The 14,639-nt window shown below is 49.4% G+C and overlaps 1 protein-coding gene across 3 annotated transcripts; it reads right to left on the reverse strand.

Moving 5' to 3' along the window:
- Window positions 1–1,748: 1,748 nt before the first annotated feature.
- On the reverse strand, window positions 1,749–5,185 carry HEY1 (hes related family bHLH transcription factor with YRPW motif 1). Of its 3 annotated transcripts, none has more exons than XM_073679481.1 (6): window positions 4,997–5,185; window positions 4,845–4,954; window positions 4,431–4,506; window positions 4,270–4,353; window positions 3,911–3,992; window positions 1,749–3,108 (listed from the first exon to the last, which is right to left on the reverse strand). In XM_073679481.1, exons 2-6 carry the CDS (start codon window positions 4,928–4,930, stop codon window positions 2,534–2,536), a joined length of 903 nt encoding a protein of 300 aa, XP_073535582.1. In that variant the 5' UTR covers window positions 4,931–4,954; window positions 4,997–5,185; the 3' UTR covers window positions 1,749–2,533. The 3 variants fall into 3 exon arrangements, with proteins under 3 accessions (XP_073535582.1, XP_073535583.1, XP_073535581.1); XM_073679482.1 differs by having other exon boundaries at window positions 4,988–5,185; XM_073679480.1 differs by having other exon boundaries at window positions 4,845–5,184.
- Between the last annotated feature and the right edge of the window lie 9,454 nt (window positions 5,186–14,639).

Here is a 14,639-nt window from a genome sequence, read left to right on the forward strand (position 1 = left end):
TACAGCTGGCGGACGCTAACACTTCACTCGGCGGGTGGTAGACGCAGATATCACTGGCACAAACAGTAGCAGTGAGTGACGTGTGCCCAACCATGCCAGCTATGAGGGCAATGCAGAAACGTCTAGGCTGGAAATAGAAACACAAATTTGCACAAAAATATCAGAGGCCGCCATTTCCCGCTTACAGTGACACAACTTTATCGACAACAGGTGTCCATGGCAACCAGAAGCCACATCAATGCCACAGCAGAGCAAGGCACTGGAAGGGCAAATCTGGAGAGCACCGCGGCCATCCTGATCAGAGTAACACAAGAGGGGAGGATGGGTGACTGCAGCATTTTGGATTCCTCTGGCCTCAGCTTAGAAGAACAAGTCACAAAGGGCATTGGGTCTGATTTATCAAAACAGTCTAAGGGCTCATTCATACATCAGTATCTGTATGCCAAAGCCAGGAGTGGAACTTACAGAGAAAAGCTAGAAATCAAACATGGACCCCTGTCCTGTGTTTTAGAATACAAATACGGATGTGTGAAAAAGGCCTAAAAAGGAAAACTGCCTTTGTCGGCCACAGCAACCAATCAGGGCTCAGTGTTTAGGTTTTTAAAATGCTCTGGTAAAATGAAAGCTGCTCTGTGATTGGTTGGTATGGGCAACAAAGTTTTTCTTTTTGACTACTTTGAAAAAGCCATGAAAGTAAAAACCCCAAGACCACGTTCACAAGTTCAGTATTTTACATCAGTATTTGTAAGCCAAAACCAGGAGTGGAACAATCAGAGAAAAAATTAATTGCAGCATCGGTGCACATGTTTTTTGTCTTTTTTCACCCACTCCCGGTTTTGGCTTCATACAAATATTCGATGTGCTCTAAAAAGTGTTTTTTCTTTGCTCCCTCCCTACGTTTTAACGTTTTTCTCAAAACACAGCATGCTCTAGATTGGTGGGGTTTGTTTTTTCATCTTACAGACCTCTACATATGTATTTTTTCCCCCTATCAAAATATGAGAAAAAATAAATAAAAATCATAAAATACCAAATGCCTCTGGCCAGGTTTAGGTGGCTGAATTTCAATGCCTGGGCTGTCTCAGGTGGGCCATATGCAACCATCTGAATTGGCCATGATTTGAGATCTAATAAAATACTTATGCAGATACATTTTATAATCCTACAATGAGATAACTGATCAAAAATTGGAGTTTTCCTCAAGCCCCTCTACACTAAAATACTTGTTTTTGTTTAAAAGACTGTCCAATAATCCAGAATACTTAATAAACCCCTTAAACCTGGAATCAAATAAAAAAAAAATACATCTAAAACTTTCTAATAAGAAAGTCAGAAGTGGATCCAGCAGTAAGCAGAAGACTATTCCTTTATACATCCATTCTTTCCTATTGAATTCCCTCCTGGCTTTGACTCAAAAACCTCATATGTGATTCCAGCCTAATGCTAGATTCGGGGTATGTGCACTGAGGTTTTTGGTGCTTATTTTTTGTTTTTAAATAAAAACAAGGTTTTGGAGTAGAAACTCTCAAAAACTTAGAGATTCTGCTCAGTTTCTGCTCTGAAAAGCTGCTAATGATATGCACCCAGTCTTTTTTGAGCAAAACCTTGGAATTTCTGAGGAGGATTTGGAGAGTTTCCGCTCCAAAAACCCAGTATGCACATAGATTTCTAGCAAAATTCCTATAAGCCAAGTCAATTATTGTACTAATTATTAAACATAAAACCCATAAGCACATACACTGAAATGATCACACTTGGGACTCTTTTATTTAGTCACAGTAGACCAGTACAACAGTGATTAAACCCAGTACAGCAAAAAAATAAAAAACACCTTTCAGGCAAGTAAAAATGCATCCATGCACATAAGTGACGTGTATATACAGGGGGTAATGGGCGCGCTTCTTAAATTAGTCTACCTGTTAAATAAAGGTTTTAGTGCAGCAGACTGGAGAATAGATTAGCAGACGGGGGTTGGGTTGGATATTCCAGACTCCCATGAAAGCACAGTAGCTCCAATGGGCACTACTTGGCCTTGCACTTGGTAAAGCTGGTACTTGTGATTTGTCAACGCATGGTAATAGAAAATTCAAGAATAATACTTTACATATCAAGGACATTTCTCATAGAATATCTCAACTCAAAAATATTAGCAAAACGTAAAGTACAGTGTTATTGCTGAAGGCAAGTTTCCACAATTTAAGACTAAAATATGCCATAATTTTAATAGGAAGATTGCTTAAAACTTCTAAACTATGGTTTAAGATGCCCCTCTGCCAGGGCATGTCTGAAAACATTACAAAGCGACTTATATTAAATCTTCAGCCAGGACCTGTGTGAGCGGTAAGTGGTTCCTGCAATGTACAGCGTTCATGAAATGTAAGAGAAAAAAAAGGGGGAATCTTTGCAATGGTACCGTGGTATCACACAGACTGGCATATACATGGCATAATGAGATGCCCAGCACAGCTGGACCTTAGATCCCCTCCCCCCAGATAACCCCTTGCATAAAAACTATTCAGTTCATGTCAGTGTCCTAAAAAGCTCCGATCTCCGTACCCCAGGGTCTGTAGGGCTTCCCCGTAGGTGCTGGTGCTGTTGGGCTCAGTGCATTGGGAGACAATAAGTGGAAGGATCCAAAAGAAAATGGGAATGCCGAGAGCGATGCCACCGAGGACAGCAGCGGAGGAGACAGTTTAGAAGGAGTCACCACTGGAAGAACTGACGTAAGACTCCCGTTAGAGGGAACCCGTAGACTCGAAGAATCAGCATGTGGTGACCCAGGAAGTCTGCTCTGGTGGTGGGCTTCTGTAGAAGACGTCGTGCTGCTTGTGTTTGTATGTGGCGCCTGTGCCAGGAGTAGAGGGTGAGACAGATGAGGATGGTGCCCAAAGGCACCACCCCATGGTATGTGTCCGATGCTGCTGTGGGCACTGTTGGCAGCTTCTCTCTGGGACGCATAGTTATTGAGGTGAGAAACCAGTCGCACTCGGAGTGGGTCAGCATTGTCCAGTCCTTCAATTATGCTCAGGTAGCGGGCAACCTCAGCCAGGCATTCTCGGAAACCCAGGCTGCGATAGTCCATGGCAAGGGCGTGGGCATCAAAGTAGCCTAAAACGGGATTGAAATTACAATATGAGGTTACATTAAGCTTATGAATAATCACTGCCACATTAAGCATTTAATATACATGTAGCAGATCTGAGTTTGTCACTTTGCATCATAGAACGATGCGTTAAGCGGTGATTTACATAGGATTGCAAGTAAACTTTCTCCATTAACCTATAGTTAACACAATGCAACTTCTGTGGTAGATGACAAATAAAACTCTGCTGCATCTACATAAGAACACGTACACCACGATACAAAACAGCACCTAAATAGTAACTAAGCAAACAAATGCCAACATACAATGATGCCAATATGTTTGCTTGCACCATTAAATTCTATATTAAATAATTACACTAACAAAATAAGGTAAGATTTTTGAAACTCTAAAATGGGGACAAAAAAAAGAAAAAAAAAGGGGGGGGGGGGGGGGGACACCCCCATCTGTGCTGCCCCTATAGCAAGAATTACAACCAATCACAGTACAACTTTAATTTCATATTGTGCTTTTGAATAATCGCGCCTGCGCTGTGATTTGTTGTGATCGGCAGTGTACCAGACAATGTATTTTATACAGTTTCATAAAAGCACCTAAAAGGAGTTTTGGCATGTGCCCTTTTTATTTCTTTATTTTAATTAGAGCATTCACTGGGCATGAATACTTTTGGTTTTGAATTCTTTCTGTGGGATCGAGGAAAGAAAAAAAAAAAAAAAAAAAAAACACATAAAACCGCCACTAAAAAATGCTATGAGTGCAGCTATGTACTTGAGTATTCGCATGCGACATGAACATATCTCCACACACCTTTTCCCCCTGCGGTGTGCAGCATCTTGAGATGGTCAACTGTCATCTGAAGAATCTCAGCTTTTTCCAACTTTGCTGATCCCTGCAAGAAATGAACAGAACATGGATCAGCCATTACTATCTATAACGCTTCTATATACTCCATATGGATTGGCCATTTAAAGGTAAAATTCATGGCTGAGTAACGCTGCAGCAGAGCGGAGTTTGTCTCTAGGCACAATCCACTGATTACATCTGAAGTGCTCAGTGACAAACTCAGCTCTGCTGCATCAGTGTAATACAATCAGCGCAGCAGAAACCACTTCATGACATCTAACGCTTCTCAAGTTCCTTAAGTCCCGGCTATACAATCTAATTACCTGTTTCTCGAAGGCGCTGGGCACCAGTCTCCGCAGCTCAGACAAGCTATTATTAATCCTGTCCCGCCGGCGCTTCTCGATGATCTGGAGGAGGACACGAGAGTTTAGTGACAAGTCAATGACACCTTGTACATGGGGGCACACAGGTACAGGACACTCACCCCTCTGCGCCTCTTTCTTGCCAAAATCTGTGAAGTTGTAGATGGGGACATGGAATCAGGAGGTGAACTCAGATTCCTGATATGAACAAAATATGAAAAGAGTTAAATTTAAATAATCAAAGTGACATATGCAATAAGAGTAATAATCAGAAACTATGTAGCAGAGCCATAGAGGTCAGGAAGTGGTGTGGAATAAATAGCTTAGCTCTGCTACATCAGAGAGATTAGATCTGCTACATACATTATATACATATATATGTATGTATGATTCAATAATAAGCAAGGATTGCCCGATATCGGGGAGATCATTATGGAGGGGTCTTGCATAGAGGGGGGAAATTGTATATAGGGTGTGATCGGCCGATGAGATCGCAGTGCAGTCGCACATGAGCGATGACAGCTGGCGCTCCTCACCCATTCTCGTCCGCACTCTCCTTCTCCACCTCGATGTTCTCGTCCAGCTCGCTGTCCGAGGAGCTGTAGTCGTGTGTCCTCTTCATGGCTGCGCTCAGGAGTAGTGACTGTGCTGCTGCTGCTGCTGCTGCTGCTGCTGCTGCTGCTGCTGCTGCTGCTGCTGTCAGCCGGCTGCTGCTGCTGGCTCCTCTGCTGTCTGTTTCCCACGGTTCGCCTCTTACATGGTGTGTGGGAGAGGGAGGGGAGGCCGCGCACTGGCGCCTGCTCCTGGAACACAATTATCTGCTTGTAGCCAATAATCCTTCCCCGGCGCCCCGCCCCCTCCGCTCCGTGACGTCACGTTCAACATAAAAAAAAGAAAGTCTTAGAACAGTCTTCATTCTAAAAAGAACGTTGATGGACAGGAGAGCGATGCGGCTTGTCCCCGCCCCCTGAGCGCTGATTGGCCGGGCTCCGCGCCAAGCCGGAGTCTGCAGGACAGCATGTTAGCACGCGCAGGGCGTGGGAAAGTAGTCTGCCCGGGTGGTGGGAGCCTGCGGCCGGGAGCAGGGAGTGACCCGCCGGCGCTCTGCCCTGTAATGTGATCTCGGCTCCATGTGCCCCGGGGAGACGGCGCTGTGTAGAGCCGGAACCAGACTCCCTACTGTACCCTAGGTGCGCTCCTGAGGGCAGTCATGTGCCTGTCTGCCGGGACAGTAGCTCCTCCAGCAAACAACGGGTTAACGACTAACGTGTGGGGCTTCAAATATTTAAAGGAGACGCAGTCCATGTTTTTAGTGTGATTCCGGTGTATATGTACAAAGGCAATGGCCAATCCTAATAAGAGTAGTTAACCATGAGAGCTTGGCAGAGCCCTAATTGAATCTTTGAGCCCCCTGTGCATGTCTGGGACCCGACAACCACTGGTCATTTCCTATGATGGTGCCCCTGCACACTATTATGCCCATGAAGTGTCAGACTGGGGCGCCAAGGGCCCACCACTAACCAACTCCAGGACCCCACTTTTCAGCTACATGCAAATGTGACATTATCCTCAATCACAAATTTCTATATTAATAAATCTGGATAGGTTGATAAATGAATAAAATTTCGCCTTTGTATATTGTGCCAAGTACTGCTCATATAAGAAGGTGGTGGCCCACCGGAGGATTCTCCTGTTCTCCTGTGGGCCAGTCCAAGCCTGTGCCCATGTGACGGCAAGGATAGGAATCTGTAGTCTAAATACTAGAGGCCCTGATGGGGCATGAAGGGGCCCATTCACTTATAATCGCACCTCCTAGGACCCCCGTCCCCGGAAAGAGTAGGCAAAGCTCCCCTGCCCTGCGGAAACCTATTGGCAACCAAGAAGTCTGGAACTTTCCTTTTGCTGTACCAAGGAAGAGACCATTCAGGAAAGCAGAGAGTGGGGAACAGAAGTGATAAAATGGCCTCTAACAGGTGGCACGGCTGCAGCTGAAGATTATTGCCATTGTAAACGATTCATCTTCCATTTTGCAGCCTTGAGCAGTTGGCAGAGGTGCTCACAATGGGGCTGGGTCTCACCAAAATATCACTACATGATGCACTATTCTGAGTCTCCCTGAAAGTGTGAACTGAGACTGAATGAAGCACTGAAAACGGTGCTTCAGTAACTTTACTGCAACTTGCTAGAAATTTTGAACGAGCTGAGTTTACTAATAACATTTGTGCCAAATTCATTAAAGGGGCTGTCCAGGAGTTGGGTAAAGATAATGTATTTCCACAGAAGGATATCAGATTAGAGGACGTCCATCCCCAGGTACTGACCTCCTATGTAAGGACAGGTCATCAATATACACCTATACATGACTTCTACAGGAGAACTCTTATGACCTCCTATTCTAATCTTCAGCCATTAATATGGAGATGGTCCCCCCCTTTTCCACCGATAACAGGGAAGATTTTCTACACGACTTTGGAGGTGTCTGTGGGAATTTTTACCCACTCATCCAGAGGAGCATTTCTAAGGTCAGACACTGATGTTGAAAGAGGGGACCTGGTTCAATCTCCGATATAGTTTATCTTAAAATGATGGATGGGATGGAGGTCAGGGCTATGTGCCACCAGTCCAGTTCTTCCACACCAAACTCCCCCAAAATTGTATTTATAGACCTTGCTTTGTGCACTGGGGCACAGCCATGGGGAACAGAAAAGGGCCTTCCTTGAAATGTTGGAAGCACACACATACAATTACCAAAAATGTCTTGCTATGTTGAAATATTAAAGTGAACCTGTCACCAGGTTTTTCCCATATGAGGTAAGGCCAGTACCTGAAGAGAGGAGGTGCCAGATCAAGACCAGCGACGAATATCGGACCAAACCGCGCCATGGGTGAGTATAATGAAAGGTCTCTTTCTTTTCTGGCAGGCTGGATTGGGGCATATATACAGCATATTAGAAGTGTATATCAGGGCTTCCAGGCACTGCCCTTACCTCATATGGGAAAAATCTGGTGACAGGTTCCCTTTAAAAATTCCTTTTACTGGTATAAAGGGGCCTAGGCCAACCCCTGGAAAACAACCCCATATCATTATGCCTCCGCCGCCAAACTCTACAGATGTAAAATTCAGGCAGGTAATGTTCTGGCATTCACCAAACTCAGACTTGTCCATCAGATGCTGAATGATTATTCGTCACTCCACAGAACGTGTTTCTGACGCGCCCCCTGGGCCTGTGCTGTGCAAGGGGATACCCGGAGCCGGATCGCTGGGGGTTGTAGTTCTCCGTGGCAGTGACCCGGTCCGTGCCCAGGGTGGTCAAACCAGTGGCAGTCTAAATGTTGTAATAAGTGTCCGACTACGCCACCCGTGGATTGCGGTCAGTGGGGACCGCCGCTGCGCTGCCGACCGCTGAGGCTGATGTTGGTTGCGCAGCCGAGTATGGGATAACTCCCCACGGGAGGAGTATTGCCTCAGGGCAGCTAAGGTGGAAGATGATGGGAGTGATGGTGTGAGGGTCCCAGTACTAATGGTGCTGGTGTGGCAAGGAATCACAGAGACGTGTGGTGCAGTTCAGGGTCTTTACTGATGGTACAAGGCAGACCCTCCCGGGAGTACTGGCTAGTATAAGGGGCCTGGTCAGTCTGCGAGCAAGCAGGAGTTCCCCTGGCCAGGTGGAGTTGTAGGCCTCCCCGTTTATCTGCACTCTTCCTGGCTACCTTGCTGTCAGCGGTTACAAGTAGCCCACATCCCTGAGTATACAGTGTGGTGCTCACCCGTATGGCTGGTGACTTGGGGCCTTCTGTTAGCCTCCGCTCCTGGATGGCGGCGCTGGTCCCTTCTCTGTGACTGAGCCTCCGGGCTTCTATGGCCAGAGGACCTGGAATCCCCTGCCGGCTGGTTTCTGCTGCTGGGTGTATATCAGTCCCCACAGCCTCGGACTCCTGTGTCCGGCTTTAGTATCTTCGTCCAGGGCGAACTCTGCTCAGCTCCAGCCCCTGGACTTCTGCTACTGCTCCTACAGAGCTCCTGTTCTTGCTTTCCCTGTGTCTGGAACTGAACTCTGACTCTGTCTGCTCTAATCCCGCCCCAGACCCAGTTTATAAGGGCAGATTCCTCCCCTCCCAGGTCTGGGCGGACCGTGTTGCATGTTTAGGGATCCTGACCAGAGAAACCTCCCACTTGCTCTCATACATAATATCTCTATTACTGTGGCAACCAGACCCCTGGGGTGTCACATTCCCCCCTAGTAAATTTTAGTACTCCGGGACTAAACACATTTTTTTTTTTAAAGAAACATAAATACAAGGTATAACAATAATACAATAACATATTCACAAGAAACTTTAGTCTGTAGAGGTCACGGCGTTTCCGTAACCGGGTGTCCATGTCACCCAACAAGGCGAAGTCTTGGCACAGAATAGGGGACCTGTCCAAAGCAAACCCCTTGCGTTGTCCTTGGACGTGGCTGCAAGGGTAGACTAACTACTTTGGGCCGCAAGGAGGCCACGCCAGACAGGTTTTCTCTTCCGCGGCCGTCTTCACAAGAGGCACCAAGGTGCAACTATCTACAAAACTGTTCCGGTTATCCAGTGTCCATAACCTGTTAGTCCAAATAAATCTGCAGGGTAACTGAGAAACATAATTAGTAACAGGCAACAAACATAAACCATAAACATTTTTCAATAAACAGTCAACTTTACAGTGCATTGGTTTAGATTCTCCAGCGAGCGGTCATCTGACCTCTAGTGACCCTAGTGGACCTACGGAGCTCACTAACTGGTTCTGCACTACAGGGTGTAGGAGGTGTTATGGGCAAGCTGGGCAGCTTTCTGCGCACTCTTTGGCTCACTAGGGGCACGGCAGGCTCACTACTAGCAGAGGGTTGATTCTCCTGTGCTGCTGGTGTGGATTCTTCTGCCTCCTGGGCCGGCTGCTCTTCCAGCTCTACCGGTTCCTCTGTAGGCACTTGCGGGGCTGGCTGGAGAAAGGTGAGGACGGGTACCACGACAGCGCCGTTTACTTGTGTCCAAGACCGGGGGAAGTCTCCGAGTACGGTACTGATCATTTCTTCCCTTTCCTCTGCGGGTTGAGGGTTTTCTTGATCTTCTTCAGGGCTTTGCAGCTGCTCGGGACACTTCTTCAGGTGGTCTCTGGAGACAATGGCTGTGGTTTCTCCTCCATCCTTACTGATTACGCAGATTTTTGGGTTCTCATGGCTTGATGGCAGTACGGTGTACGGGTCCTTCTCCCACTGGTCGTCCAACTTGTGGAGCCGCCTCTTCCTCTTCAAGACCTGCTCTCCAGGTACCAGGGGAACAGCGGGAGCATACTGGTTATAAGCCTTCTCTTGCCTTTCTCTAGCTTGAGACAGACTTCGCTCGACGCTCTCCTGTACTTTCCGATACTGCTGCTGCCGTTCTGTATCCCAGTCTGCCTCTGGCGAGGTGTCCTCAGGCGTCAGGACTCCCATATCCAGGTCAATAGGCAGCTTACCAGGTCTTGCTCTCATTAGGTAAGCCGGGGTACAGTTGGTGGAACCTACAGGGATGTGGTTATACAGGTCCACCAGATCGGGCAGTTTCTCAGGCCACAGACTACGTTCTTCCAGGGGCAATGTTTTTAGCAGATCTATCACCACCTGGTTCATCTTCTCGCAGAGTCCATTGGTTTGAGGGTGATAGGGCGTTGTTCTTATCTTCTTGCAGCCATACAGGTTGCAGAACTCCTGGAAGACCTCCGCTTCGAAGGCTGGTCCTTGGTCTGTCAACACTTGGTCCGGGTACCCGTGTGGACGGCAGAAGTGCTGCTGGAAGGCTCTAGCTGCTGTTTGAGCCTTTAAGTCCTTGACCGGGACCACCACCAGGAACCGGGAGTAATGATCTACAATTGTGAGGGCGTAGACATACCCAGATCTGCTTGGAGCCAGTTTCACATGGTCCAGGGCTACCAGTTCCAGTGGCTGTCTGGTGATGATGGGCTGCAGGGGAGTCTTCTGGCTGGCACGGTCTTTTCTTCTCAGGTGGCACGGGCCACAGTCTCTGCACCACCTCTCGATGGCTCCTCTCATGCCTACCCAGTAGAACCGTTCACGCAACAAGAACTCCAGCTTCTTCCATCCGAAATGCCCTGCTCCGTTGTGGTATGCCTCCAGAACCATAGCCGCGTCTCGTCTTGGGACCACTACCTGCCAGGTCAACTCATGTGTTCAAGAGTTAACCATTCTCCGGCACAGCTTCTCCCTGTAGAGGAACAGCTTACTTTTCTCCTTCCACAGTTGCTTGGTCTCCTCCGGAGCGTCTGGGTCAAGACAGGCATCGGCTTGGGTCAGCATTTCCTTCACCAAATGGACTGCGGGATCACTGTCTTGCGTCTCCGCCCAGTTGTAGTGGGGCAAGGTATTGAACGTCACGGAGCGCCTGTCCTTCACATGGTGGGAATACAGGGTAATCCCATGACGGTGGAACGCAGGGAGCTCAACTTCTTCCAGATCTTCTGGATCTTCCCCTACGTCCGGTAAGTTCGGCATTCTAGACAGAGCATCCGCGTTGGCATTTGAGCGTCCTGCCCGGTATTTGATGGTGAATTCAAAGTTGGACAGGCGGGCCATCCATCTCTGTTCCAGGGCACCGAGCCTTGCAGTGTCCAGGTGTGTCAACGGGTTGTTATCCGTGTACACGGTGAATTTGGAGGAGGCAAGGTAATGCTTGAAACGTTCGGTAACTGCCCACACTACTGCCAGGAACTCCAGCTTGAATGAGCTATAATTCTCAGGGTTCCTCTCCGTGGGCCGTAGCTTTCGGCTGGCGTAAGCGATTACCCGTTCTTTCCCCTCCTGGATCTGGGACAGTACGGCTCCTAGCCCGATGTTGCTTGCGTCCGTGTGGAGGATAAAGGGCTGGCTGTAGTCTGGATATGCCAGGATTTCATCCCCCGTGAGGGCCATCTTAAGCTGGCAAAAGGACTCCTCTTCCAGCTTTTCCCACCTGAAGGGCGGCTTCTGGTTTTTGGCTTTCCGAGATTGACCTATCAGGAGGTCCTGCATAGGGGCTGCCATTTTGGTGAAACCGGGAATGAATCTTCGGTAGTAGCCTACCAACCCGAGGAACTGCCGCACTTCCTTTATGCTGGAGGGTCTTGGCCAGTCCTTAATCACAGTGATCTTATCAGGGTCGGGAGCCACTCCGTCAGCACTCACCACGTGTCCCAGGTACTGCACCTTTGGTTTCAGGAGGTGACACTTGGAGGGTTTCACCTTTAGGCCGTAGTTTGCCAGAGCTTCGAACACTTCTGGCAGGTGTTTCAGGTGGTCCTCGTAGGTCTTGGAATAGACGATGACATCGTCCAGGTATAACAGGACCGTCTCGAAGTTCCGGTGTCCCAGACAGCATTCCATCAACCGTTGGAAGGTTCCTGGTGCATTGCAGAGCCCGAACGGCATACAGTTAAATTCACTGAGACCCATCGGGGTGGTGAATGCGGTCTTCTCCCGGTCCGCCTCTGCTACAGGAACCTGCCAGTACCCGCTAGTGAGATCCAAAGTAGAGAAGAAGTTAGCAGATTTTAATGCAGCTAAGGACTCTTCTATCCTTGGTAACGGGTACGCATCTTTGTGTGTGATACGGTTAACCTTCCTGTAGTCTACACACATTCTCATGGTGTTGTCTTTCTTTTTCACTAAGACTAGTGGAGCTGCCCAGGGGCTACAGCTGTCCCTGATTACCCCAGCCTCCTTCATGTCTCTAAGCATCCCCTTGGCGTGTTGGTAGTGTGCCGGGGGTACGGGTCGGTATCTCTCCTTTATGGGAGGATGGTCTCCCGTGGGGATGTGGTGTTCTACCCCCTTTACTCGCCCGAAGTCTAGCGGGTGTTTACTAAACACTCTCTCGTACTCTCGAACCACCCGATAGACTCCCTGTTTCTGGTGTGAGGGAGTGGAGTCAGTACCCAAATGCAGTTGCTGACACCAGTCCTCCATTGGTTTCTTAGAGCCGTTACCTTCCTCTGGTTGAGATGGAGGCAAGGGTTCCACGGCCTGTACAGAATTCTGGTTTATGGTGAACAATTTGGCTAGCGTGGCATACCGGGGCAGGTGTACTTCTCACTCCCCGATATTTATGATGCGAACGGGCACCCTCCCATGGCGTACATCGATCACCCCCCGTGCTGTCAAAATGGTGGGCCTACTGTCTGAGTAGACGGGTTCTACCATTGCTTGGTAGTCTCTAACTCTTAGACCAATAGTTGCCCGGCACCAAATCATCATCTCACTTTTTGGGGGCATGGCAATAGGGAACGGGTCACGCATTCTCACGCTACCTATCTTACCACCAGATAGTTCCACCTGTTGCCGCTTCATCAGTGCCCAGATCTCTTTTTGGAGCACACGCTGCTGGCCGGAACTGGTGTTCTTGGCAACCTGCTGTAAAATGAGAATCACCTCTGCAAGACAATTTTCAATCACATTAGTTCCCAAGGTTATTCTAGGGTGACTCTCATGACGGTCTATGTCCACTATAATCAGTCCTTGTGCCGCCAGTTCGACTTTACCGATCTTAATGGTCACCTCTTTGAATCCCACCTGCGGCACGGGCTGACCATTGCTGGCGATGATACTCAGGTCGTCATCTGGGTAGCGGGTTATGTCCGAGTCATTCCAGTACTGCTTGAAGAGCACGTATGGGATGGTGGTGACCTGTGACCCGGTGTCTAGTAGGGCACTCATAGGAATGCCATCCAGTACCACAGGCAAGATTGGACGTCCCCCTACGTATTTATCACACCAGTTTGATGGGCCTGATGGTCTTATGCCTGGGGGTTGGCCCTCTACCCCAGGTTGTGCCCGTTTAAATGACAGTACCTTGCCACATGTCCGGGTTGATTGCAGCGGCGGCAGATGGGTCATCCTTCCTCGTTGTATCTGTCGCTGGGTCTTCCTCTGGCCGGTGGGGTCCTCCTCAGTCGGCGCCACGGGACGTCCTCCGGTCCGGAGGCCAGCTGGATCTTTCCTGGAGAAGAGACCTGTAAAGACTGCACAGTTCTGGTTAGCGCGGCAACGCTCTTAGTCAGCTCTTGGACCTGATGGTGCAGGTCTGTAGCCGGGTCACTGTTTAAAGCCTGCGCATCAGCTCCCACAGGCCCTGCAGACAAGGGCGCAGTCTCCTGGTGGTAAGTGATAGCAGGGCGCCTGTGGGTCACAGCGCCACCTGGTGCCGGTTCTCGGAGCACGCGGATGGCTCTGTCCTTGAACTGTGCAAAGTCCAGGTCAGGGTCCTGTAAGGCCATTGCCCGCAACTGGGTTCGATGGGCATTGCACAGTAGACCCTCAATAAATTGTTCAGTCAACAGCTTATCTTCATTTCCCACGCTGTCAGGGTCTGCCTGCTTAATGGCTCTCAGGGCCTCTTGTAGGTTTAGAGCATAGTCTCTTATACTCTCATGTGCCCGTTGTTTGCACCCATAAAATCTTAGTTTTATTTCGGCTGAGGTGCGGGTGTCAAATGTGTCTTTCAGCCGGGCTAGTATCTCTCTGACAGTCCTCTTCCTCCCAGGTGGCCAGGACTTTACCTCCCTTTGGGCTGCCCCGATTAATTGGGCCACCAGAATGCTCACTTTTTGCTCTTCTGTGAGGGGGTATACTTGGAAGAGGCTATCCAGTCTTTCTCTAAAGTCATTTAGGGTATGTGACTCCCCTGAGTACTGGGGTAGCCAGGTTGCCCCCGGGATATAGGGCATGGTGAATGGCATGACTGCTGCAGCGGTTGCGCTGGCGGTGGCTGTGGCAGTGGAGCTCCCCTCGGTGTCCGACATCCTCCTTCCCCCCTAGTGGACCGTGGCCTACCTTGCGATGCTCTTCTTCCGTAGGCCGCGGCTCCGCAGTCGATCGTCGGGGTTGAGGACCTGGCGTCGCGCTCCGATGACGTCAGCGTCGCTCTTCCTCCCTTCCAGGACCTTGCGCAGCGTCAGAGCGTGGGGCGGAGCTTCGGATCTCGCGCGCTTTCGGCGTCCACGCCCCTCTTCTTCCCGTGCGGCGTCCCGAAGATGGCGTCCGAAGGCGGGAAGCAGCTGCGGATGGCGGGAAGAAGTCAGAAGACGGCGGGAAACGGTCCAAGATGGCGTCTGATGGCGGGAATCGGCTCCGGATGGCGGGAAACGACTCCGGACGGCGGGAAACTTCACCACAGGTAAGTATAAAAGTCTCTTTTTCAGGCACGCAGTACCCGGTGGTTGCGGGCACGAAATCCTGCCGACTACGCCAAAGTTGACGCGCCCCCTGGGCCTGTGCTGTGCAAGGGGATACCCGGAGCCGGATCGCTGGGGGTTGTAGTTCTCCGTGGCG

The sequence above is a fragment of the Phyllobates terribilis genome, unplaced genomic scaffold, assembly GCF_046119375.1.
Source record: "Phyllobates terribilis strain yellow unplaced genomic scaffold, ASM4611937v1 Scaffold_4__5_contigs__length_816908805, whole genome shotgun sequence".
NCBI classification, from domain to species: domain Eukaryota; kingdom Metazoa; phylum Chordata; class Amphibia; order Anura; family Dendrobatidae; genus Phyllobates; species Phyllobates terribilis.

What these genes read in the sequence shown, in the direction of transcription:
- HEY1 (XM_073679481.1), bottom strand. Translation starts at nt 4,930, where the DNA reads ATGAAGAGGACACACGACTACAGCTCCTCGGACAGCGAGCTGGACGAG. An exon ending in GAGAGTGCGGACGAGAATGG is followed by an intron (nt 4,507 to 4,844) that starts GTGAGGAGCGCC and finishes TGTTCATATCAG; the next exon opens with GAATCTGAGTTCACCTCCTG. An exon ending in CAAGAAAGAGGCGCAGAGGG is followed by an intron (nt 4,354 to 4,430) that starts GTGAGTGTCCTG and finishes GTCCTCCTCCAG; the next exon opens with ATCATCGAGAAGCGCCGGCG.